At 31.6% G+C, this 22,782-nt stretch overlaps 1 protein-coding gene, 1 long non-coding RNA gene and 1 other non-coding gene across 5 annotated transcripts in view; 2 read left to right on the forward strand and 1 right to left on the reverse strand.

Moving 5' to 3' along the window:
• LOC129939572 (unconventional myosin-XVIIIa) overlaps window positions 1–22,782 on the reverse strand; it is a 193,546-nt gene that overhangs the window by 133,660 nt on the left and 37,104 nt on the right. For 2 of the 3 annotated variants that reach the window (XM_056047632.1, XM_056047633.1), the window contains exons 2-4: window positions 21,771–22,133; window positions 7,949–8,734; window positions 7,714–7,854 (exon numbers count right to left, since the gene is read on the reverse strand). In XM_056047632.1, the coding sequence (XP_055903607.1) occupies window positions 7,714–7,854; window positions 7,949–8,734; window positions 21,771–22,133 (1,290 nt within the window). The remainder of the gene's footprint in view (window positions 1–7,713; window positions 7,855–7,948; window positions 8,735–21,770; window positions 22,134–22,782) is intronic. The other variant, XM_056047635.1, reaches the window with a different exon arrangement.
• Window positions 5,357–6,810, forward strand: LOC129939573 (uncharacterized). The gene is made up of 2 exons (XR_008780553.1): window positions 5,357–6,229; window positions 6,338–6,810. It is a non-coding gene; the product is annotated as an uncharacterized LOC129939573 (long non-coding RNA).
• On the forward strand, window positions 16,621–16,742 carry LOC129943612 (U5 spliceosomal RNA). Its single transcript, XR_008781324.1, has one exon. It is a non-coding gene; the product is annotated as a U5 spliceosomal RNA (small nuclear RNA).

Genomic DNA, 22,782 nt, shown 5'->3' on the forward strand with positions numbered 1-22,782 from the left:
GTCCAACGGATGTGGTCCTTTTTACAGTGAACAACCTGCTCTGCTAGACACTATTAAAACGATTTCTTATCCGCGCAGTGGACACTTTTCCAATGGATTAGGTCTGTGCTACGATCGACTATTTTTTCTTCACTAGATTTTTAGTCGAAAACTAATTTTTACCAATCTTAGTAGCATTTCTTAAATGTTTTCACCTCTTAAATAAACAAATACAAATTGGATGAATGAAATAAATTTGAAGTCAATGTCTTCTATGAATTTTGAATTTTTATGAAACAACTGACTTTTGGATTTTTATAAAAATTTATAAACTGTCAAAAACAATTTTTTCTGTAAGATAAAACTAAATTGAAGCCAAAATATTTAATTTTTGAAAATATATTTGAGTCGAAAGTAAATTTTTACCAAATTTTAGTAATGTTTTTTAGGTTTTATTTTTTTGTAAAAAAAAACTGTCAATACGATTTTTCCCAACATTTTACTGAATGTTGACAACAATATTTTGTAAAAGATAAGTTTGAAGCCAATATCTCAAATTTTCGAAAAGATATTTGAGTAGAAAATTAATTTTTACCAACTTTTAGTTATTTTATTTTTATTTTTTACAAAAAAAAAATGTTTTTCTTCGTTGCATTAAATTGTTTTGAAGATAAAATAATTATTTTTTTTTTTCATTTTTTTTATATTTATAAAAAACTATTAATTGGATTTGTTTCCAAAAATATACTACTTTGGTATGGTTTAAATTTATAATATGAAATTTAATTCAAGTCGCTGCGTGATTAATTCGTGAACAATTTAGCTCACCAATTTTTTCAAGTAAAATTTGAAAGACTCTAGGTTAATGACAAATATCAAATTTCAAAATTTTAAAAGCGCTTTTGATGTTAACAAAAGAATTTAAGTCTAAATTGGCTGAAGCGCCGCCTGAAAAATTATTGGAAATGTTGGTAGTTCTCAAAATTCCATCCTATGTAAATATTGTAGCTCTAACACAATAAAAGTTTACTGTTTAAATTGTTAATGGCTTTTCTTTCCATTTCACTAAAAAATAAAAGTTGGTGGCATCAGAACCTAGTGGCTTACAACTATCAATCAGTTTCGTGTTCTATTAATTTTCAGGGGACCTGCAGTTCTTATACTTAATCCGAACTTCTAATTGGAGAAACTGTTTCATTTCAAACAACGTATTTAAAAATAACCAAGAGGGACATTTTGGTGTACATACAAAATTTATTGAAGAGGCACCATCTTGTGGAGACTTATAATATAACAATGCCTTGTATTTCTTTGATTGATTTAAAAAAAAAAAAAACAATTTAGCTCAAAACACCCACTGTCGTTATAAACTTCAAGTTTAATTTTACTTTAAAGACGTGGGCTACTGATTTTGATGAATCTTATAGAAAAGGTCGGGGTGTGAGTAATTGATTTAAACTATTTATATGGCTTTTTGGAGGTTAAAACTTATAAACTGTGTAAACAAAAGTTTGCAAACTAATTTCTTAGATCAATCCATCAGTTATTAATTCGTTCAAATTAAAAAATTAAATATATTTATAAAGGTAAATTTGTAATGGAAATCATCATCACCAATTTGTACACATAAACATGTTAATTAGTTTATGACCCTTTCTCATATTTCATAAAACTTAAGTTTCTATTTTTGTTTGTTAACAATAATTAGCAGAGTAATAAAAACCAAAACAAATAAATTATTTATGAGCTTAAAAAAAAACAAAGAGAAGAAGATTTGAACTAAAATAATATGGTGAATTAAATTTAGCTATGTTTATTTTTTCGATTTCAAATTAGTTAACGTTTTATTGAAATTTAATTTGAATTCCGTTTAAATTTATATCAAATTTATGTTCATTTCAACTTAGGTTTATATTAAATTTAAATCTTAATTAAGATTAAAATTCTTAAGTTAATTTGTTTTTTATTTAGAAATTCAAATTTTCTTTCAATAAAAATGTATGCAAAATGCAATTTAGGTCAAAATTCAAAAAGTCAATTTTTTAATCTCAACCTGCCACCGAATGTTAACATGGTTACGATAAGATCAAAAACAGAACTCTTTTCATGCCAGAGTCGATCGCGGCGCGCCGCCGCCACAATCGTTTCAAATGTTCACGTATTATGTGCATATATAAAATAATATGATGGGTGTGCATTTAAACATTATGGGGCTGGTAAGTAGTTATTAACCTAATGCCTAGCGCATATCTTGATATTTGAAGTGCAATCAATACGCCCTTTACGTGTTCACACACAGTTTCTGGCCATAAGATAAGCCTCGGGACTTTCAGTATGTTCAAAGCTGATGAATAAGTCAAACCTTCCAAATCAATGGACAATTCAACAACAGATCAACCGCTGCAACGAATATGGCTTTATAATTATTACTCCCTCCTGTTAAAATTGTTTGTGTAACAAGTTACTTGACTTTATGGTTATTAAAACTTTTTTTAGTTTTCTTGTTAACAAGATGGAAAAGTATCAATTTTTTATAATGTCAACACGTAACATTTTCTGTCTTTCTAAGATTTTCTATGAATCTTTGCCTAGCCTTTTTGAAAAAGGAGTTGAACGTTTTTTTTTTTTTGTTTCATGGTAGTAGGTGCTAACAACAATCAGTCAAGTTGCAAATAAAGTATGCATAACAGATAAATAATGCAACCTAAAAGCTTGTTGCAGGTTTAAGCATATAAATGGTTTAATATTCAAACAAAAACAAAACTTCCAAGATAATAAGAATGACAACAAAAATTGAGGCTAAGGAATTTAATGTGTCTCAATTGGTTGCAAATTTAGAATTTGGGGTGTAGGCGTATTTGTTTTTTTGTGTTTAAGTACAGAGTGATTGAAAACTCTAAGACAGGGAATATCAATAGAATAAATGAACAATGTTGAAGACGCACGTATCGGATCAAAAAGAAATGTGGACAAAATTTTGACCAAAATATTTGCTTTTGTAGAAACCTAATGGAAAACCTGTTTGAGATTTATATAAATCTTGAAATCCAAGATAAGATATTTTATACATTTTTAATTTTTGTTTAGCCTAATATTTTTTAACACTGAAATCAATTCATAAAATGTTTCAATTCATTAAAATTGATCTTAAAAGTGGAAATAACAAAAACACAATATCTTTCATCTGCAATAGATTCAACAGATCACAGATAAGGACAAAATTAAGAGTTAAATAAATAGAGACCTAAGCCTCTAAACACTACGAACCATCGCACCACAGGACTGACAAAAGAAACATTAGCCAAACTTCAACTTAGGTAAACCAAACCAATTTAACATCGAAAAATATCTTATCAAACAAAAAATTAGCTTATCTGCAAAATACAAAATATTTAATTATTTAAAATAAGTGAAATCAACTCTGTATGTTCTTCAGTTTTTGAGGATTAATAAAACACGAAGAAATCGATTTTTTTCATAAAGAAACTTTTCAACCTTCCTCTAAGTACACCTAATTAAGCCATATATTAAGAAATACGACTTCCGAAACATCTGTCGAGCACGCTGAAGTTTCTAGCTGATTAGTGATTACTTCATCAAAGTCCAGCAACCATCACAACACAATACTTTCGAAAAAAAAACTTCTTTTATTTAAGTAAATAAACAAAGGACTGGAAGTTTGCAAGGTGGCAATCTGTTGGCAATAAGTGTGGATTGAGATTGATAATGATTTGAGCAACATAAACATGTACAGCACCATAGACAAAAATAAAGATACAATTAGGCATGCACTGATATAAAAAGCTTAAAAATCATGCAGTAGAATAATCTACTGTCAGATCAACTATAATCTTGGTACTAGAAACTATTTCCAGGTTTCACTGAGCTATGTAAAGATAATTCTGAACTTTAAAGCAAGATGTGAAGTTCTTAACTTACCCGTAAAGGAAAGTACTTATTATGGTAGTTTTAACAAGTTTTGTACACTGTGCCACTTAAAATCAAAAAAAGATTTTCTACATTTCATTAGTATATGCACTTATGTTCAATATTCAAGACTTAAAGACGCTCCTTTTTCTATTAAATTCAAATTAGCCTCTTGTTAACCTAAATTAAAAACATAGCATCATATTGTTGCAAATTAATGTAAATAAATAAATTACTTACTATTCGAGTTCAATCGAATCTCAATTTCTCAAACTTTTGTTTGTATTTATTAAAACCTTTTTTAACAATATCCAAAATTTCTTCTTTAAAACTCATGAATTAAAAATATTGAACATTTTTAATCAACACACTGAAAAATTGACCATTCATAACTTTGATAAAACATTAAGTTTTTCAATGTTAAACATTTTTACTAAGGAGTTTTGATACTACTTTTTTTTTAAGTCAGCTTTCTAATGAGTCCACAATCAAACCACAAAATAAAATATTTACTTTGCCCGAAAAATTCCGAAAGGGTTTAAAAAAATCGAGTGCATTTCTGACACTGGAATCTACAACATCGGGAACAAACAATATTAATCAACAACAAAATTCGAGATTACGAAATTTCAAACAGAATCAAGTTTTCTTTTTACCAAACCAATATTTACCATTTGAAACAAATAATGTTATTAAAAAATAAAAACAACTGACAATGAAAATGTGTTATTGTTATAAGTTACAACACCCACAGGTGGTATACATAGTGCTGTGTCTGTAGTTTGTAATTCTGGGATAGGCGTTTATTTGTTGGGGTTTGGTTAGGTTAGCGTGTTTGTTGCGGTTGGGACTGCCAAGTTATGTATAGCTAGAAGCCAGTGCCAAATTCCTTACAAATATACATATATTTTAATTTCTGAGCACTGTCGTTGATCGTAGTAAGCCTCTTGGAGCATGCAAGATAGGAGTAGGTGGGTTTTATTTCTGAAGACCTTGAAATAATAGTCTCATTTTTCCGATTTAAAAGAATTTTTTTTTAGAAGTATGCTTTAAATCAAAGTTGTAAATAAAATTCTTTTAACGTTCAATTCCCTATCATTTCCTATTTTTTTTTCTCTCTTCGGAATTTCGTCTAGCTTCTTGAAAATTAAATTGAGTGCATATTTTGTATGTACAACACGCTTACCGACCGCAACAGCAACATGCCACCACCACCGGTTTAGTATAATGTGTGTCGTCCCGATCCCAACTATAATAAAACTATGCAATACATCTACAGCGCGGTGAAGTGGTGTATTATATTGGTTCATTCGTCACATCAAGTAGCGTCAGATTGGGTCGGTTGGGAAGAAGGGATTGACAACGTTTAGCTACGTGCAATGTTCATTGGTTTTGAATAGCGGTGATAATTATTACATGAATTGTTTTCCCACAATTGCCCTCCACCACAACTAAACCAGCCACACGCATAATCCCACAAAACGCTTGATTAAACTTCCTGTCTGTCAATCTATCCCTCCTTCTGGGATAGACACAGTACCCACAGTGGTGTGGATGGACACTGCAGTTCTGTTTACATTTTTGTATTTCTTTCATGTCTAACTTGATTGGAGGTGGACTACGACTAAACTAAAAGTACAGCTACGACTTCAACGCGATGTTGATGTCGATGCTACCGACGGACGACGACGATGCACGTTTGTATGGTGAAGTAAGCATTAAACCAAGAACTCAAATAAAGTCATTGTTAGGAAACACAAATAATAATAATTATAGGTTGTTTACATTCATCTCCCAAGCTAGATTCCCGCTTGCTACCCTCTAATCTTATATGCAAAGCAAGAGATCGGCTGTTGTCCCGTCCCGTCCCGTGTACATTTGAACTAATTTAAAGACATTACAAAAAGAAAATAGACATCACGTTTGGGTTCATTGAGTTTGAAGACTCATTGCATCGCATGCGGAATTAGATGCGGCGTAATATAAATGTTTAACTAATAGCAAAAAAAGAGCGTAATCATTTTATGTCGTAATAATACGCCAATCCAAAATTCATTTTTCACTCAATGCGACTGCACTGTATGATGAACTTGCATGTTATTTAGTATGGTCGCTAGCACCATTGGACACACGCATATTAATTAAGATTGACTTGATATAAATTTGCATCGTGCACAATATTGTTTTATGACAAGCGAATTGTGAACAGACTGGTTGGGTGGTATCGTATCGTATCGTATCGGTCGGCTTCCCAATAGCATTAGTACACACAGTAAATATGGCTTTGTTCCAAAAAGGATGTGATATTTGTAGTAATTTGCTTGTAAGTTATAAATTTAACGTCAATTTATTCGATGCCTTTTGATTGATTGTTCGGTCTTAATGTTGTTTATTGTTATTGACACCAATTCGATGTCATGATCTGGGGTAGGTTCGGGAAATCACAAAGATAAAGGATTCAAAACTTGATAATATTTGAACGTAGGCTTATCAGAAGAGCTTATGAATCGACATTTTGGTTGGACTGTTGGTTAAAGAGAAGAACCATGAATTGGAAAAATTGCAAATGACAAACGACTATATTTTATGATGTTGGAAACATGTATTCCAAACCAAGACCTCTTTACAATATTCCAAATCTACTACATCGTGCAGAAAAGCAGTCCCTTTTTTTAAACGTGAGAAGGAATATCTCCCAATCTCCATTACACTACATCAGCTCTACAATAGTATTATTGAAATACTTCTGGTTGTGCAAAGAACTTAATGAATTTATTTAATTAAATCCTCTTCGAGATTAGTATGGTCATGATTATGACGCATTTATTGAAGCAAAATTTAATAGAACTAAGGTATTACATAATATTGACTAAGAAAGTGAATAAATAAAATTAATTACACAAACATTAAAGTCTTTTTTTTTCCTGCTAACTTAAGTAATTAGAATTCTAATGATTTCTACATAGTGTCGTTTGATATTCCTATATTCGTTTACGTAGACAATTTAATTTGAATAAATTGTCTGCATGTGCAACAAACTCTTAAATAATTTGCATAAAACAATGACAACAATTAATCATTTTATCTTAAAAGAAAATTCTCAATTAAAAAATATAAACCCTCAGTTAAATCCACCTACAGTCATATAATAAACATACTCGATACATTGATGCCTTTCAGACGACAAATTACCTTGTTGAACATTAAGTTAACTGTGAATGTACATAGTTTCCGCTATTTTTGTTGTTTTATTAATTGATTTTAACTTAAAACTTTACTTTATTGAGATGCTTAACGAAACCATAATTGAATTCAAAACATAATTGAATGAAAAACATTATTTTGTTTGTACATTCAAAACGGAGTTGCTAAACTAATTTAAGTCATACACAGTACTAGAGAATTTCTTTTTTATCTGACCAGATGAACTCATCATCTGGATGGTGTTTAAGGCTTGTTGTCAAAACCCAAAACATAAAAACAACAACACATTTTTCAAATGTTAAAGTGAAATGAAACTTTTTCATACTATTGAAGTTTCAACGGATGTCAATTCAAATAATTACAATTCTTTGAGAAGCTTTGTCATTGGAATTCAAATAAATATTGCATACTTTTAGGTGTGTTAAAAATAGGTTGTTGTCTGAGCTTTATCAGATAAATTTCATTTTTATATTTTTGTACCGTACAAGATTTAAGATCAAACACTTACATATCTTAATCTCGTTTAGACTTTTATATATATATTAAGTCATATAACATAATATCTACTATCTTTATACAACATTTACAAGCAAAATAACTCACCTGTTGTTTAAAACGTTTGCTTGCACTTCTCTTCAGGGTATTGCAATCGACTTTAACAACTTTACGATCGACTTCATCGGGTTCGGTTGGACTTATCATGCATCGACGACTCAATTCAACCAACTCCGAAACAGGTTGCACCTGTATTGAGTACATTAAAGCAAGAAGAAAAAATATAAATAATAATACCAGAATAAAACATTACCAAATAATTTATATCGAAGAATAAACTCACCTCAACAGTTACTTGATCCCCACTATTCCTAATCATCTCGATAATTGTTTCTCGTGTCAACTCACTCACAGTAGTACCATTTACTTTTAGCAGCCTGTCGCCTGGCAGTAAACCTGTAGCACCACCACCAGCACCAGGTTCGGCAAATATTACCGGCTTGAAAACAGGTGCCGTCAAGCATTCACTCCGGTCCAGACACATTGCCTTGCGCAGACTAAAGCCGAAATCATTTCGTGGGGACTTCTGCCGTTTGATGACAAACTCTCGCGGTGGCGGTAGTTTGACTAGTGTAATTTGTGGCAATGGTAGGTCGATGTCTTCGAAGGTGTGCACTCGAGACCATCGTTCGGTGCCTTGCGATTCACCGATCGGACTTAGCGAGAACGGAGGTGTGGCAAATGAAGAATTAGTTGTATCGGTGAGGCTCTCGGCACTTGGTGATGGCGATGTCATCACATGCAGATTACTCAATGGGGATTGTGTACCCAAACGAGGAGACGACAAACTGTATCCGGCAGTGTTGTGGGAATAATAGTTCGAGGGGCCAATTGCCGTACTGGGACCGATATCGCTGCGTAGACTTTCAGCTGAAGTGTAGGCGGGATTCCCAGAGCGATGTTCAATCGAATCAAATGCTATCGATTCATTTTGTATAGTATTCCGCATGAGCAATTGTCGTGAATCTGGCGAGGGGTTTTGAGGGAGTTCTTCTTGAATGCTGCCGCGAGATCCTTTGAGAATACCACGTTTTGGTGGTTTTGGCGGAACTGGAGGTAGAAAACGACTCTGAAAAAATAAAAAAAACTATGTTATAACATTGGCATAATGTGTTTGCTCTTTCAAATCTAAGCATCGATAATCTTACTATGTACATAATTGGATTTGGATAGTTTACGTTTGAATGAACGTTCACTTTGTGTGGAAGATTTTTACTTCAAACGCACATTCATTCTTCGTATTGATTTATTATTGTACTTCTACTTTGCTACATATTTATATTTCCATTCAAATGTGGCACACTTTTCATTCTAGTATTACCTTGGATTAAAATATTTTCATAATGAGCCTTGAATGTTACAAAATCGTACAAAGAACAATAATATGGATCGATACAGTACAATGAATTAATTATATTTGATAGATGAATGATTACATTTTGAGTTTCTTTTTGCAGAAGTTAAATATAGTCGACAAGAAATTCCAACATAATTTTTGGAGGATATTAAAGCATTGTATAGAAATTTACAAATACAGTCGAAATTTACAAAAACATTGTGCTTAGGTTTACTATTTAGGATTTGGGGCAGGTGCGAAGTTAACAAACATGATTGTCCTAAAGTCCGGTTTTGTTTTTACAATTGTTTACTTTTTGTCTTGACTCTTATGTATACATTTCGTTGGTAAACTTCTACATTATAAACCGAAACCAACATAATAGAATAGAACAATTCTTAAAAATTGCTTGTAATAGGGTTGAGTTCAAATATAAAATAATTTTTTTATTTTATTTAAGGTCAGGTGTGAAACCGGTTAAGCTGATAATTGACAATCATATTTTTGATAATCAAATTTGACTGTCATTTTCATTCCGTAGTGTAAGATGTTTCAACTCTATTCAATTCGATTGAACAATTTTAGATTCAAATTGTGAACATTTATTGTTGCCATGGTGAAATTTTAAAACGATTCTTATGAAACATCTAAATAAAAGTATCAAATTGGCTGTGTTTGAATAATATTCCTTCTTTTCTTGATTTTTTAAAATCTCGTAAGCTTTGTCGGTCACAGGCATGTGTTTTTTGAACGAAAAATAGCTAACTAAGAAAATGTTCCAAATGTGTAAGCGTCTGGTAACTCTATTTGGAATAAACATTACCTTACAAGGATCAAATTCGTTTTTTCCACCCCGCATCAAATTCGATTATATTTACTGTCAACAATCAACAATCACCTTAGCCGATTCCACTCCAATCTTTTGCAGCAGTGCCTGTTGTGAATATCTTAATAGGAAAATTCGTGTACATAGAAAAATAAAGCGCACGAACTTCCTCCTGGATCCAAAGACTGTTTAAAAATAATACTAATAATATATTTTTATATTTTAAACTTTACTTTAAAATAAGTTTTCTCTTCAAAAATTTAAATGCCATTTATTTATTCAAAAAACCTTGATTTATTGTTTTTTTTTGCAAAACTGTTAGAACGGTTTTTTAATTTGTTCTTAAAAAAATAATTTTGGTATGCAGTTTTGTATTTGTAATGCTTACAAATATACATTTGATATTGTTATTTCGTTTAAAAATGTTAGCCCATTTTCGAGATATTGAATTTTGAAAAAAAATATTTTTTTAGAAATTCAAAAAAACAAACACAGATATTTTTGATCATCAAATATTATTAAGAAATTATATATTGAAATCAATTTATTAGTTCCTGAGAAAACTTCAAACAGAATAACGGTTCCATGGAAGGTACCTTCCTTGAGCAATACAATTTTTTTGCATTGAATAAAGGCAACAATTTGGGAAGATTTAATAAATATCTATCGATTTGTTTTTAAGAAAATTCGAATTTTCGATTTTTGAGCAAAATCAACAGCGAGGACAGACCGACAAACAGACGGACGGAATCGGGGGAACCACTTTTTACAACTACTCTACCATCATTATGTCATGTTACATTCAAATCTCGAGTTCAATTTTTTTACGAATGCATTACTTGTCATATAGTTTCTATATGTACAAGGATAAACGTCAATCATTGCTTGATGGACATTTTGCAAGCTTACAAGAAAATAAAGATAGCATTAATTGAATTTTAATTTCATGCAAATCAATTTACTAATGCATTCCTTCTTATTCAGTAGCTGCGTTTTTCTGTTCTCTTGTTTGACTATTTTTTAGAAGATCTAAATTAACCTTTAGCTTTAAATCTCAAAAAAGAGTATTAGAGTAAAACTTAGTAAAAGACAACAATTCTTAAAAATTGCAATAGGAAATCTGTTCCCTTTAAACAAAATTGTTTATAAGTGCTATCAATTTTAAATATTAACCAAATCCAATTCGTATTCTTCAGTTTTTTTTAATTATTTGAATTAATTATGCAATTCACTTAAGGAAATATGCAAAACTACTGTTTTATTCAAATATTGGAGGATTGATTAAAAGAAGAAACAAAATATTTGTGCTGGGTCAAAACTGTAGTCATATTTAATTTTTAAAGGGGTAAATACAAAGGATTTTAGCTGATTAGAATAGGATACTGTCACCAAGATCTTATTTGACTTAAGTGGGGCGATACAAGTAGTAAATGCTTAAATTTTGACAATTTTTCAAAGGGTTATTTAAGTATAGTAATCATCATATTATGTATCTTAAAATACAAGTATCAGAACCAAAATGGCCACCATAATAACTAATCTCCTGATACCCTCAGGGCGAGAAACATCGTTAGGAAGGATTTTAAGCTTTTGTTACAGCGAACCTTAACCAGTAATTTAAATTTATGCTGTTTTAATACAAAACAAAAAGTAAACTATAATTTTGATTTTAAACCTATTTTTTCGATGGATTTTAGATAAAAAATTGTGGTTTTGGAATGGCTCTGTTTTTTATACTTCGCCTACTATAAAGAATACGTTTGCCAAATTTCATTAATAATTTCATAATCGGTTAAGGACTTTTTAAAAATCGGTCCCACCAATGCACAAAAGTAGTTTTGAGAAAAACCCGTTTGAAATTATAAACATTTGTGTATACTAGTTAAATAAACCACAGAAGGGAGATGTTTTCATTCGACATTCTACGGTACGAATTTTATAATTCGAGTTCTACATTCAGACCATACACAAAAAAATAGAAAACAAACCAAAATGATGAGAAACATATTTGTTTTTTGAAGAAAATGAAAACTACAGAAAAATAGTAAGAATGCTTCGACTGCGCAAGAATATTTTAGACAAATCTAATGTCTTGGAACTCCCTGATCATCTGTAAATCCCAATATACCTACCTATTTTTTTGAAGAATCAAATTTTCTTGCTAGGACTAATTTTTCGAACTGATTTCAGTAAGTTCTCTTACAGCTGACTAAAAACGCATTCATTTATGTATGTCATTTTATAAAAGAATTGAAATGTACATTTGTGCATACCTTGATTTATTTTGACATTTCTTTTATACAAGGTTCGCCCTTTTTTCACTTAAAATTAACTTCAAAAAGTGTATGACATTTAAATCGAATCAAAGTTTCTCGGTTCGTCAACAGTATTCTAATTTCACACACTCAAACGTTAATCATTCGACTCTACAGTGATAATAGGGGTAATAGTTTATGCGGAGCACTTAAACGGTGTTAGAATTGCTAAAAAATGCGAATTTCTTTTTAAAAATTTACGGGCATATTTTTGTTATTTTATTAGAGCTAAAAACATTGTTTTTATATGTACCGCCCCTTAACGAACAGACAAAAGTGATGTTACTTGCAAGTTTCCTTTCATATCTCCCTATGGTGTAACAACTTCTTAATAATAAAAATATTAAAATTGAAGTTATACAAAAAAGTGAAATAATATTTGCAACATCAAAAACTTGTATTAGGAACACATTTTTATATTCGCTTAAGTAAGGTAGGTAAGTATCTAGGTACGTTAAGACATACATTTATTGGCGTATATAATACAACCATTAATGAAAACCCTCTCTCCACAACTTCGATAGTCAACCCTCAAGAAATAAAAAAACCAAAACAACACTCTTAACAGACCACATTCCACATCCAGTTTAACCCGTTGAATTCACCACCTCATTTTTAATTTATACCTATCTATGTACCTATGTACATTTACAGTATAGATACAACTTGTAAAGAGTAAAAATAAAGCAAACAACAACTAAAAAATCACCACTAACCCAAACAACCATACAAGGCACCTCGATATACAAAAAATCAAGTCTGAGTGTAGAAAAATAAATAAATAAAACATAAAAAGAAAAACGTGACTAACTCACCTTTAATAATAATGACATAATCTTAATGCCATCTAGACTATGTCCGTCTGATAGACTCTTCAAGCCCGAAACCAAATCCAAAAACGAAACAAGAATCAAAACAAACGAAAATAACTGTACCAAGTAAGAGTTACATATATACATGGTAACATTATGTACTTACAAACATTCAAACATTATTATTTATGTACGACTTCATTCACCAAATTCTAGTAGTCAGCCAAATTCAAGGAAATTTGCTTTAATGGTTTTGTTTTAAGAAAATGAAAAAGACTTGCAAAAAGCGTTTCATCTCAAATAGCAAAAAGACGAACAAGATATTAGAAGCTTAAGAAAATAAACTGCAACAATACTTCATTCATACTCGTACCTACTTCTGGCATTTTAATAAACTAAAACGAAAGTCGGTAGGTATATTATTTTACGTTGCAAAGCTTGGTAGATAGGTATACCTAGTTGAAGATTCCACAAAAAAGCAACTAGTAAGTAAAGCTTCAAGCATCAAGATACTTACTAGCATACTTATCTAGGCAGACACAAATCATTATCTTTCTTATCAATGTGCAAATATTGGTGTGTTTTTCAAAAACTAAGGACTATCCACAGTTGAATTCAATTTGATTTTAATGCCTTGAAATTATTAAATAGGTAATGCATATTAGATAAGCTTAGTGCTACCAACCTATATTGTGTATATAGGTTTGTTTAATCAGAAACACGCCAGTGTAGACTAGTGTAGTGCAGTAAAGGTTCATGGAAATTGTCAGAGGAAATTTAAGCAAAGTCATAGTCCGTCAAAAAAAGAAAACAAATTAAATCGAAAAACTGAAGGAATAATTAAAAATACAGTTTTAGAAGAGTTTTTAAATTGTTGTGAATTGAATTATTGAAATAATGTTTCTTAATTAATTTTCCACTTACTTTTCTCAAAATTTAATTTGGGGTTGGGAGAATACTGAATCAGTGGAGCAAAAAATTCAACTTTATTCGTTAACAAAAAAGGTATAATTGAAACTCAGAATATCTAGAACTTCTCAAAGAACACCAAAGAGCTACACTAGTGCAACTGGTTAAAGACAGCTTGCGGTCCAAAAGGTATAGGTTAACACATTTTAGCAAAGGCCCGTTAACTACTTTCTTAAAACATCAATGTTTTATTGTAAAGTTGACTGCATATTTAGTCAAGAAACGTCAAGTCATTTGAACTTGTGTCAAAAAATAAGCTGGTCAATTTTTGTATTTAACTAAAAGCATTAATAATTATATACATCAGGCAGTTTTGATTTTTTGGTTACTTGTGTATGATGTTGGACTCATTAATAAATCCAAATTTATGACCTCGAGCGAAGAACGCAGAATTAGAAAAATTCAGAAAAAAACTGCTAAAATTCCCTATTATTTTGCGTATTAGTAATTTTAACCCTGAAGGAGAATTTTGTTTAGTACAATCACCTTCTTAAGGCAAATAAATTAATTACAATTTGAACCTAAATTAGTGTCTGTAGATGTAACAATTTTCAGAATACAGCTACTTCTCAAAGCCATAAATCCAATCTTTCAGTTACTGTTTTTTTATATGTTGCTTTACTCCATAGTATCAGACAAAATTAGTTTTAAGGCTCAAAGTTAAAAACAACAGACAAATAAATTATTTAAATACAAAATGTTTTTGTTTGAGTCAATTATGGATTAAACGCCAAAAATCTAAATCTAAGAATATGTTTTAGTATTTGAGAAAATTGGAAACAATCACGTTTACTGCATTAGTTTACTCAAGTAGTTTTATCTTTGAACAGAGAAAGTCGTTTCCGAAAATCCGGGAGATCTAATTTTGTTTGTCCATAGGAGTTTATGACCTTGATCTAAAAAAAAACGTTATTCTTCTCAGGTATTGCCTATTAACGGCAGCGGACAAATTCCCAACATGGAATCAATGGGGGAGCGGTTATGCCGACTTTTTCCCTTGGGAGTAAAATCAAGGATCTGGTCCTTCTGGTTGAACTTATTGACCAAGTAAAGAAAAAATTGTTGCGGAGCAGCAACATTCAACAAGCCTTGGATACGGAGGGATATTCTGTTGACTACCCACGCAAACGTTTTAAGGACAAAGAACTTCGGATATGAACAAGTGAAAAGTAATGTTATCCAACTAGGGACTGATATAGTTTGTTGGGTGAGGTGCAAGTTCGCACAGGATTGTAGCGTCACCGTAAGTAAGGTGCATACCTTAACCAGGTTTTTTTCTTTATAAATTTAAACTTAAAAGCTAAAATTGCTACTATTTAGTAATGATTGTGTGAAGCTTATTATGTTTAAAGTTAGGTAGGTATTTATCATTATGTAAATAAAATGCTTCAATATAGTACTTAGTACTTACCTAAGTGCCTATTTATTGGACAAAAAACTTTATTTGTATTGAACTTTTTTTTTTAAGAGAGGGCTGAGAACTCAAGAATAGAAAGATAACACTAAACCGGTGCGACCCACGGTTTTTAACTATAATGTGTTCATAATGTTCCAAAATCCAGCAAAAAGTGGGCATAAGTTCATAATTTTTTTTAGAAAGTGGGTTTATTACATAGGTATGAATACATATCAATAAAAATCGTATGCTATAATGCAATAAGGTGTCCTTTTACTGCCCGCATATTGGTAATGTTTTGTCTTCTTATTTTCCTTTTTACGAGCTCCTAAATATTTTCTATTGGATTTAAGTGTTAAGAGTTTTTCTGAACATACCAATGCGTCTACACTATTCTCCTCCAAAAACACAGTCACTCTTTTAGCCATAGTCAACTTTTGGAAACCAGATTGTGGCAGATTGCTTCGTTCTTAAAACCTAAATATACTAGTTCTGAAAACATACATTCTTAAATGGTGGCCGATATAATTGAAGCTTCCAAACAAAAACTTTTAGGTATCTAAACAAATATTTTTGAGCTAATGGCTTCCGGAAATTAGGATATAAGTTGGACAAGACGAATGCCAGAAATCAAAATAAAAAATAGCATTATAAATCAAATAAATATGTACAATCAAAACATCAATGCAGGAACCTTATACCTATGTTATGAAGCTATTTCCTGTTAATTTAAAGTAACTAATTTTAGGTATGCCAAACGCCCACGCCATATGAAGAAGTTAAAGGCCCCTACTTAATATGTATATACCTAGATACATGGGTTGCTAAATATAAACACATAATGTCATATTTACAAATCAAAAAATTGATTTATACCTACACAGAAAAACAATACTTTTTTATTGTTAAGATGATAACAAATACCTATGCACGTAAAGAGCAATTAAAAAAAAAAACATTTTTATTGATAAGATCGACGTTATCATTTAAGACAACAACTTTCACAGAAATATACAAATTTAATTTCTCAAAACAATCAAACAAAAAATATTTGTTTACAAAAATATACCTACATATGCATAGCATAAACACTTATACACCTACATACATCTAACACACAAAAAACATTTCGATTCAATATAATATTGAAAAATAAAAACAACAAGTATTATTATGTTATTATTGTATACCTAAACAGCTAAATATATTTTCTTAAGAGTTTTTTGTATTTCTTTGCATATAATTCACAGTGTGGTTGTGCAGAAAAACTTATATGGCATAATAGTTTCTCTGTTGAAAAATTACTCTGGCTTCTCTTCAATGTCGAATAAATCTTTCGCCTTTTACTAAAGATTTCCGTGGAGAGGGGCACTCTAATGAGTCTAAAAATAATTTTTTGTTGTGCCCTGCCGCAAGCGGGGCCATAAACGATCTAAATATGTATAAGTCTGAACAGACAGTAGCAATTTATAGCGCTTTATTCACACTTTAAAGTTTAAAAGAATATGAATAATAATAAATCACGATTCTTCTATGAGACTTGGGTTGAGAGCCAACAATGTACAATGGCGTGGACGTGAAAGCGCCAAGCTTTGCTGGCACAAGTTGCAAATAATTGGAATTGAAATAGTGTCCGATCCCAACAACTTTGAATAGAAAATTTGGACATTGACGTTGATGTAGTGTTTTTCAATGACCAGCGTGTAACTTTAAGGAAGAGCGCAGTGGACATTAAAAAACAACAGTAGATTGGAACTTTTGGCAGTAGATTTTTATCGAACAAAAAATATTAAAGTAATTTATTTTAAAATAGGTATTAAAACCTAATGTTGGGATACTTACTTAATATTTAACCTTCCTATACCCGCGCATTGGTCTGTGAGACCGTAAAATTACTTTTTCTCAAATATTTAAGTAACGGTGTAATTTAGCAATTTAATTTATTTATTAAATTTTAAAAAAACTTATAAAGACTTGTTTTATTTCGTTATTAATATGTTATTCTATAGATTAAAAAAAAAATAATATAGATATTCGAAGTAGAAGAGAAACTACGGGCTTTTTAGTTTCGGTCCGAGAGACCGTGCGCGGGTATACGTGTATTATTTTTCACGCGGGTATAGAAAGGTTAAACGTTTTTTTCATAGACTTTCCATCAGTAAAAGTTACATTTTGGAAAACTCTAATGGCTGAATCACATACACGCTTCAGCTTCGGCTTCGCCTGACGTTTACGAGTTCAGCCATAGGAATTCAATGCATGCTATCACAATGTAGCTTCGACCTCACGTTTTGTTTGACAATCGTAAGGAAAAGAATGTAATGTGACTCCAAACGGAAGCTCTAGTTCAATTTTCTGAACATTTGCTTTGTCTGACAGCTCATCAGCAGTAAAAAAATGTCAACAAACAAAATATTTGCTCTTTGGAGGGATGAAATAATAGAAATGTCATTCAAAGCAACCTCGAAGCAGGCCTAACGTAACGGAGACGAAGCCGAAGCTTAAGCGTGTATGTGTTTCAGCCATAAAAGCTCAGGACATTCTGACATTATTCAGAGTGTTTATCTATATTTGTTTCGTTATTTAATTTTAACTTGGCTTAAAATAAAAAAAAACATTAGCCCCGTGCAGCAATCAGCAAAGGGAAAGGATTCTAAAAGGGGATATATTAATGGAATAGCACCACCGATAAGTAATCTAGCATCTTTGTACATTATGTAGGTATTTCAGCATTTTAAGTTCTGTATCATTAAAATCAAAGCGTTGTTTATTCGGTTACTAATGTCTACATAAAAATGTAAAACACTTCTTTTTAATTTATCAGTTCCTAGTTCAGTGAATTTACTTTATTTATTCATGAAATTCTATCCTAAAATACGAATTGAAAGCTTTATAAATCCATGTAGAGATTAAAAATGTGTTGTTCAAGAAGATATTATGTCATTTGAGTGTACTCTGATTAAAATAGATATTTTATTTTGTTTATAATAACAATTCTTGTAAAATGAGGAATTGCCAGTGTCACACAATAAATATACTAATTTAAATAAACTCTCAGAATCCTGTAGTTTCGCAGAAAAAGGGAACACAGAGATTTGTTGCGTTAATGAAAACGTCCAACTAATTTAATATATCATATCAAGTATACAATGAATTGGCCTGGTTGGACGGTTTTTATAGCGGTTATTTGTATTTATGTTTTTAGATAGCTGTCCAAGAGAAGGTTTATTAAACATAAAAAAGTGCAGTAAATTGAATTAAGTGGCAGTAGATTTTGCGAAATGTACAGTAGATTTACTGCTTTTGCAGCAATGTAGCATCGCTGACTCTTACTTTTTGCAAGATAACAATTCATAAAAGCTAAAACTTAATAAATTACGTAAATAAACCAACGATCGATTTGATGCTGAGCTAAATAATTTGTAGAACTAGTAAAAAATCGAAATCCTTTAATTAAAACAAACACACGAATAATAAAATTTGCTCAAACAATGTTCCTTATCAATTTTACTTGAAGGAGTCGCGGTTAAAGTTTTATTGATGGTTCATATTGCCATCAAGGTTACCCATAATTGAAATTGGGACACTAATGAGAATCAAACAAAATTTGACAAAACTATGATGATGTGGTTACTAATTTTCGGCAAAGTTAACCAGATTTTTTTAAGTAAATTCGTCAATTTATAGAAAAAAAAAATGGCATTAGAGCGAGAGCTGAGTGTTAGTTTTTCGCGTGAAAGGAAACCATTTGATATTAAAGTTGTAGGTAGTCTTAGTGAAAGTGATAACAGAAACATTAGTCTGCCGGCACGTAGTGGCCGTGTTTCTGAGAAAAAGTGCATCACAAGTGCAATGTTTCACTTTAAATGCATTTGCATCTTGACGACTCGCGACTCGCTCATCTCAAATTAACAGACGTGTAGGTGCCAGATTTTTCCCTGCAGAGGTCGCCAAAATAGTTCGAATATGTACATGACAAAAGTGTAGGTGATCGCAAACTCCAGACACAAGCAATTGAAGTCGCGGAGTTTTTAAGCAAATCTTTGGATAACAAAAGTATCCAAGTAAAATAAACGGTGATTTTTTAAGAGCTTGAGAACTTTAAAAAAAAAACGCATACAATTTGCAAAATCTCATCGATTCTTTATTTGAAACGTTAGATTGGTCCATGACATTTACTTTTTGAAGATAATTTCATTTAAATGTTGACCGCGGCTGCGTCTTAGGTGGTCCATTCGGAAAGTCCAATTTTGGGTAACTTTTTCGAGCATTTCGGCCGGAATAGCCCGAATTTCTTCGGAAATGTTGTCTTCCAAAGCTGCAATAGTTGCTGGCTTATTTGTGTAGACTTTAGACTTGACGTAGCCCCACAAAAAATAGTCTAAAGGCGTCAAATCGCATGATCTTGGTGGCCAACTTACCGGTCCATTCCTTGAGATGAATTGTTCTCCGAAGTTTTCCCTCAAAATGGCCATAGAATGGCGAGCTGTGTGGCATGTAGCGCCATCTTGTTGAAACCACATGTCAACCAAGTTCAGTTCTTCCATTTTTGGCAACAAAAAGTTTGTTAGCATAGAACGATAGCGATCGCCATTCACCGTAACGTTGCGTCCAACAGCATCTTTGAAAAAATACGGTCCAATGATTCCACCAGCGTACAAACCACACCAAACAGTGCATTTTTCGGGATGCATGGGCAGTTCTTGAACGGCTTCTGGTTGCTCTTCACTCCAAATGCGGCAATTTTGCTTATTTACGTAGCCATCCAACCAGAAATGAGCCTCATCGCTGAACAAAATTTGTCGATAAAAAAGCGGATTTTCTGCCAACTTTTCTAGGGCCCATTCACTGAAAATTCGACGTTGTGGCAGATCGTTCGGCTTCAGTTCTTGCACGAGCTGTATTTTATACGGTTTTACACCAAGATCTTTGCGTAACATCTTTTATGTGGTCGAATAACACAAACCCAATTGCTGCGAACGGCGACGAATCAACATTTCACGGTCTTCAGCAACACTCTCAGAAACAGACGCAATATTCTCTTCTGTACGCACTGTACGCATTCGTGTGGTTGGTTTAATGTCCAATAAAGTAAACTGAGTGCGAAACTTGGTCACAATCGCATTAATTGTTTGCTCACTTGGTCGATTATGTAGACCATAAATCGGACGTAAAGCGCGAAACACATTTCGAACCGAACACTGATTTTGGTAATAAAATTCAATGATTTGCAAGCGTTGCTCGTTAGTAAGTCTATTCATGATGAAATGTCAAAGCATACTGAGCATCTTTCTCTTTGACACCATGTCTAAAATCCAGCGTGATCTGTTAAATACTAATGCATGAAAATCCTAACCTCAAAAAAATCACCCTTTATATCGCAATCAAAAGCTCTTCGATGCCAGAGTGTAATTTTACTTACAAAAAATAAGTTTCCAACCAACTGCACAGCTGTGGAGCGCGATTTCAATTAAATTTTTAGTAGGTAATCATATTTTGACGAATGATTTAAAGTATTTTATCAATTATATTGTAAAGGTAATTTAATTTTAAAGTAGCGAATGCTAATACATATATGTAAATAAATATGTGATATCAATTAATATGTAGAGGTAAAAATAAAATGTATGTCAATACAGAGGCATCCAAAAATTATATTCCAACTTTCAGGCGTAGAATTATTTAGCTTCTTTTTTGTTTAAGTACTTAAAGAGAATAATGATAAAGTTTGTTAGAATTACTTTGTATGAAATAAAAACTTAAACATCAAAAAAGAATCAAAAGCATTTAAAGTCTAAGAAAGCTGCAAGCGAACGTATTTTATAGTATTAATGTATTGCTTCGATCGAAATACTTTCTGTACATACGTATGTTCTTACTTTTGTACTAGAAAATATAATGCAGTCATAATATTTAATTACTATTTAATATTACTGTATGATCTAATAAACTGAATAGAATGAAATTAGAAAGCATATGAAACGATCAACCTAGGCAAAACCTCCTCCAAATAAACGTAGTTAACATACAAAAAGCAGACAATTTCAATTTAAGCAATTAATAAAACTAAAAGCAGTTAATAGGCCAAGGAAAACATTAGCAACAAATTTAAAAATTTGAAAACTTAAGTGAGTTTTTAAATTTGTATAACTCACTCTAGTTCGCATATTTCTCCTTCAAAATTTCAAATCTTATTTTATAAAATAGTAAAGCGAACGAGAATTTCCTACGACTTTACAAACATTTTTCACATGATCTAAGAACGGATAGATGAATAGAATAATCGAAAAATAATTCCTATTTTCTCTGTGATTACTTCTCGTGTCTCGTACTATAATTATGATGGGATAACGTGCAAAATAATTCAAAACCTCATTTTCTTTGGAATCAATATATATGTATGTAATGTATGTATGTATGTACGTATGAGCATTCGTATATAAGAACTCACCTTAATGCTATTCATAGTGGAATGTATTGCTGATGAATCCGAACCATCAGCCGACTGACTTTGACTTATAAACGATGATGTTGCTGATCTACTTGGTCCGCCACCATTATTATTATTTGTTGATAGTGGCGGTCGATCGATAATTGTTATTGGAGAAGCAACGATTTCCTCATTACCACGATCTAATTCGACATTACCAACACCACCAACACCATCACCAGTTAGAACTCCTAACGAAGAACCAGATCGATCGCCGACTTCCAGGTGTGCAAAGAAGTCTGCAGTAATATCGGCGGCTGTAAGGCCGGCTCGTTTCTCTACTCTATCTTTGTGGCGACCACGAATCTTGAGTGTTTTTCTGACCTAGAAATATAGAACGAGCAAAGAAAAAGAAATACAGATAAAATGTTTGGTGATGTTCTGTTAGTGTTAGTGTTTCTGATCGTTTTTTTATTTTGTTTAATTCTTTTTTTCCAAATTCATTCTTTGTTTTATTTCTTTTATTGTTTTTAGATCACAGCGATCACTAAATTCTGTGCTAAACAAGGCGAAAAAATGTCTTGTTTCCTACGTTTTTAGAATGGTTAGTGCTTTAAGTGTTTTAAGCGTCTTCTCTTTATAATTTATGATTACGATGTAAGAGTTGGTGCATTTTTAAATTGACAGTCCATTAATCAAGGAGCAACCGCCAACCATACTATTACCCTATTTTGGGGAGAGAAAGGGGGGGAATTGGTAAAGCAACTTGTAAAGAATACTACTAATTGTATCTTTAAGAAGTCAAGTACTCGTATATGTATGGGCATGTATTTTGTTTAGAAGAAGAAAAAATAGCAGTTGAAATTAATTATTTATCCACTAGAGTGGAAACTAGAAGGTGGAATTTTATTTCTGAGTGGGTGGTATTTTGTTTGCTATGTTTTCTTTTTCTTTCCTCAAATAGCTTAGCGTGAGTAAAAATGCAAATTTTCGGAATCAATAAAAATATATTGCTTCATTATAAATACACAAG

Source organism: Eupeodes corollae, chromosome 1, assembly GCF_945859685.1.
Source record: "Eupeodes corollae chromosome 1, idEupCoro1.1, whole genome shotgun sequence".
Classification (NCBI taxonomy): domain Eukaryota; kingdom Metazoa; phylum Arthropoda; class Insecta; order Diptera; family Syrphidae; genus Eupeodes; species Eupeodes corollae.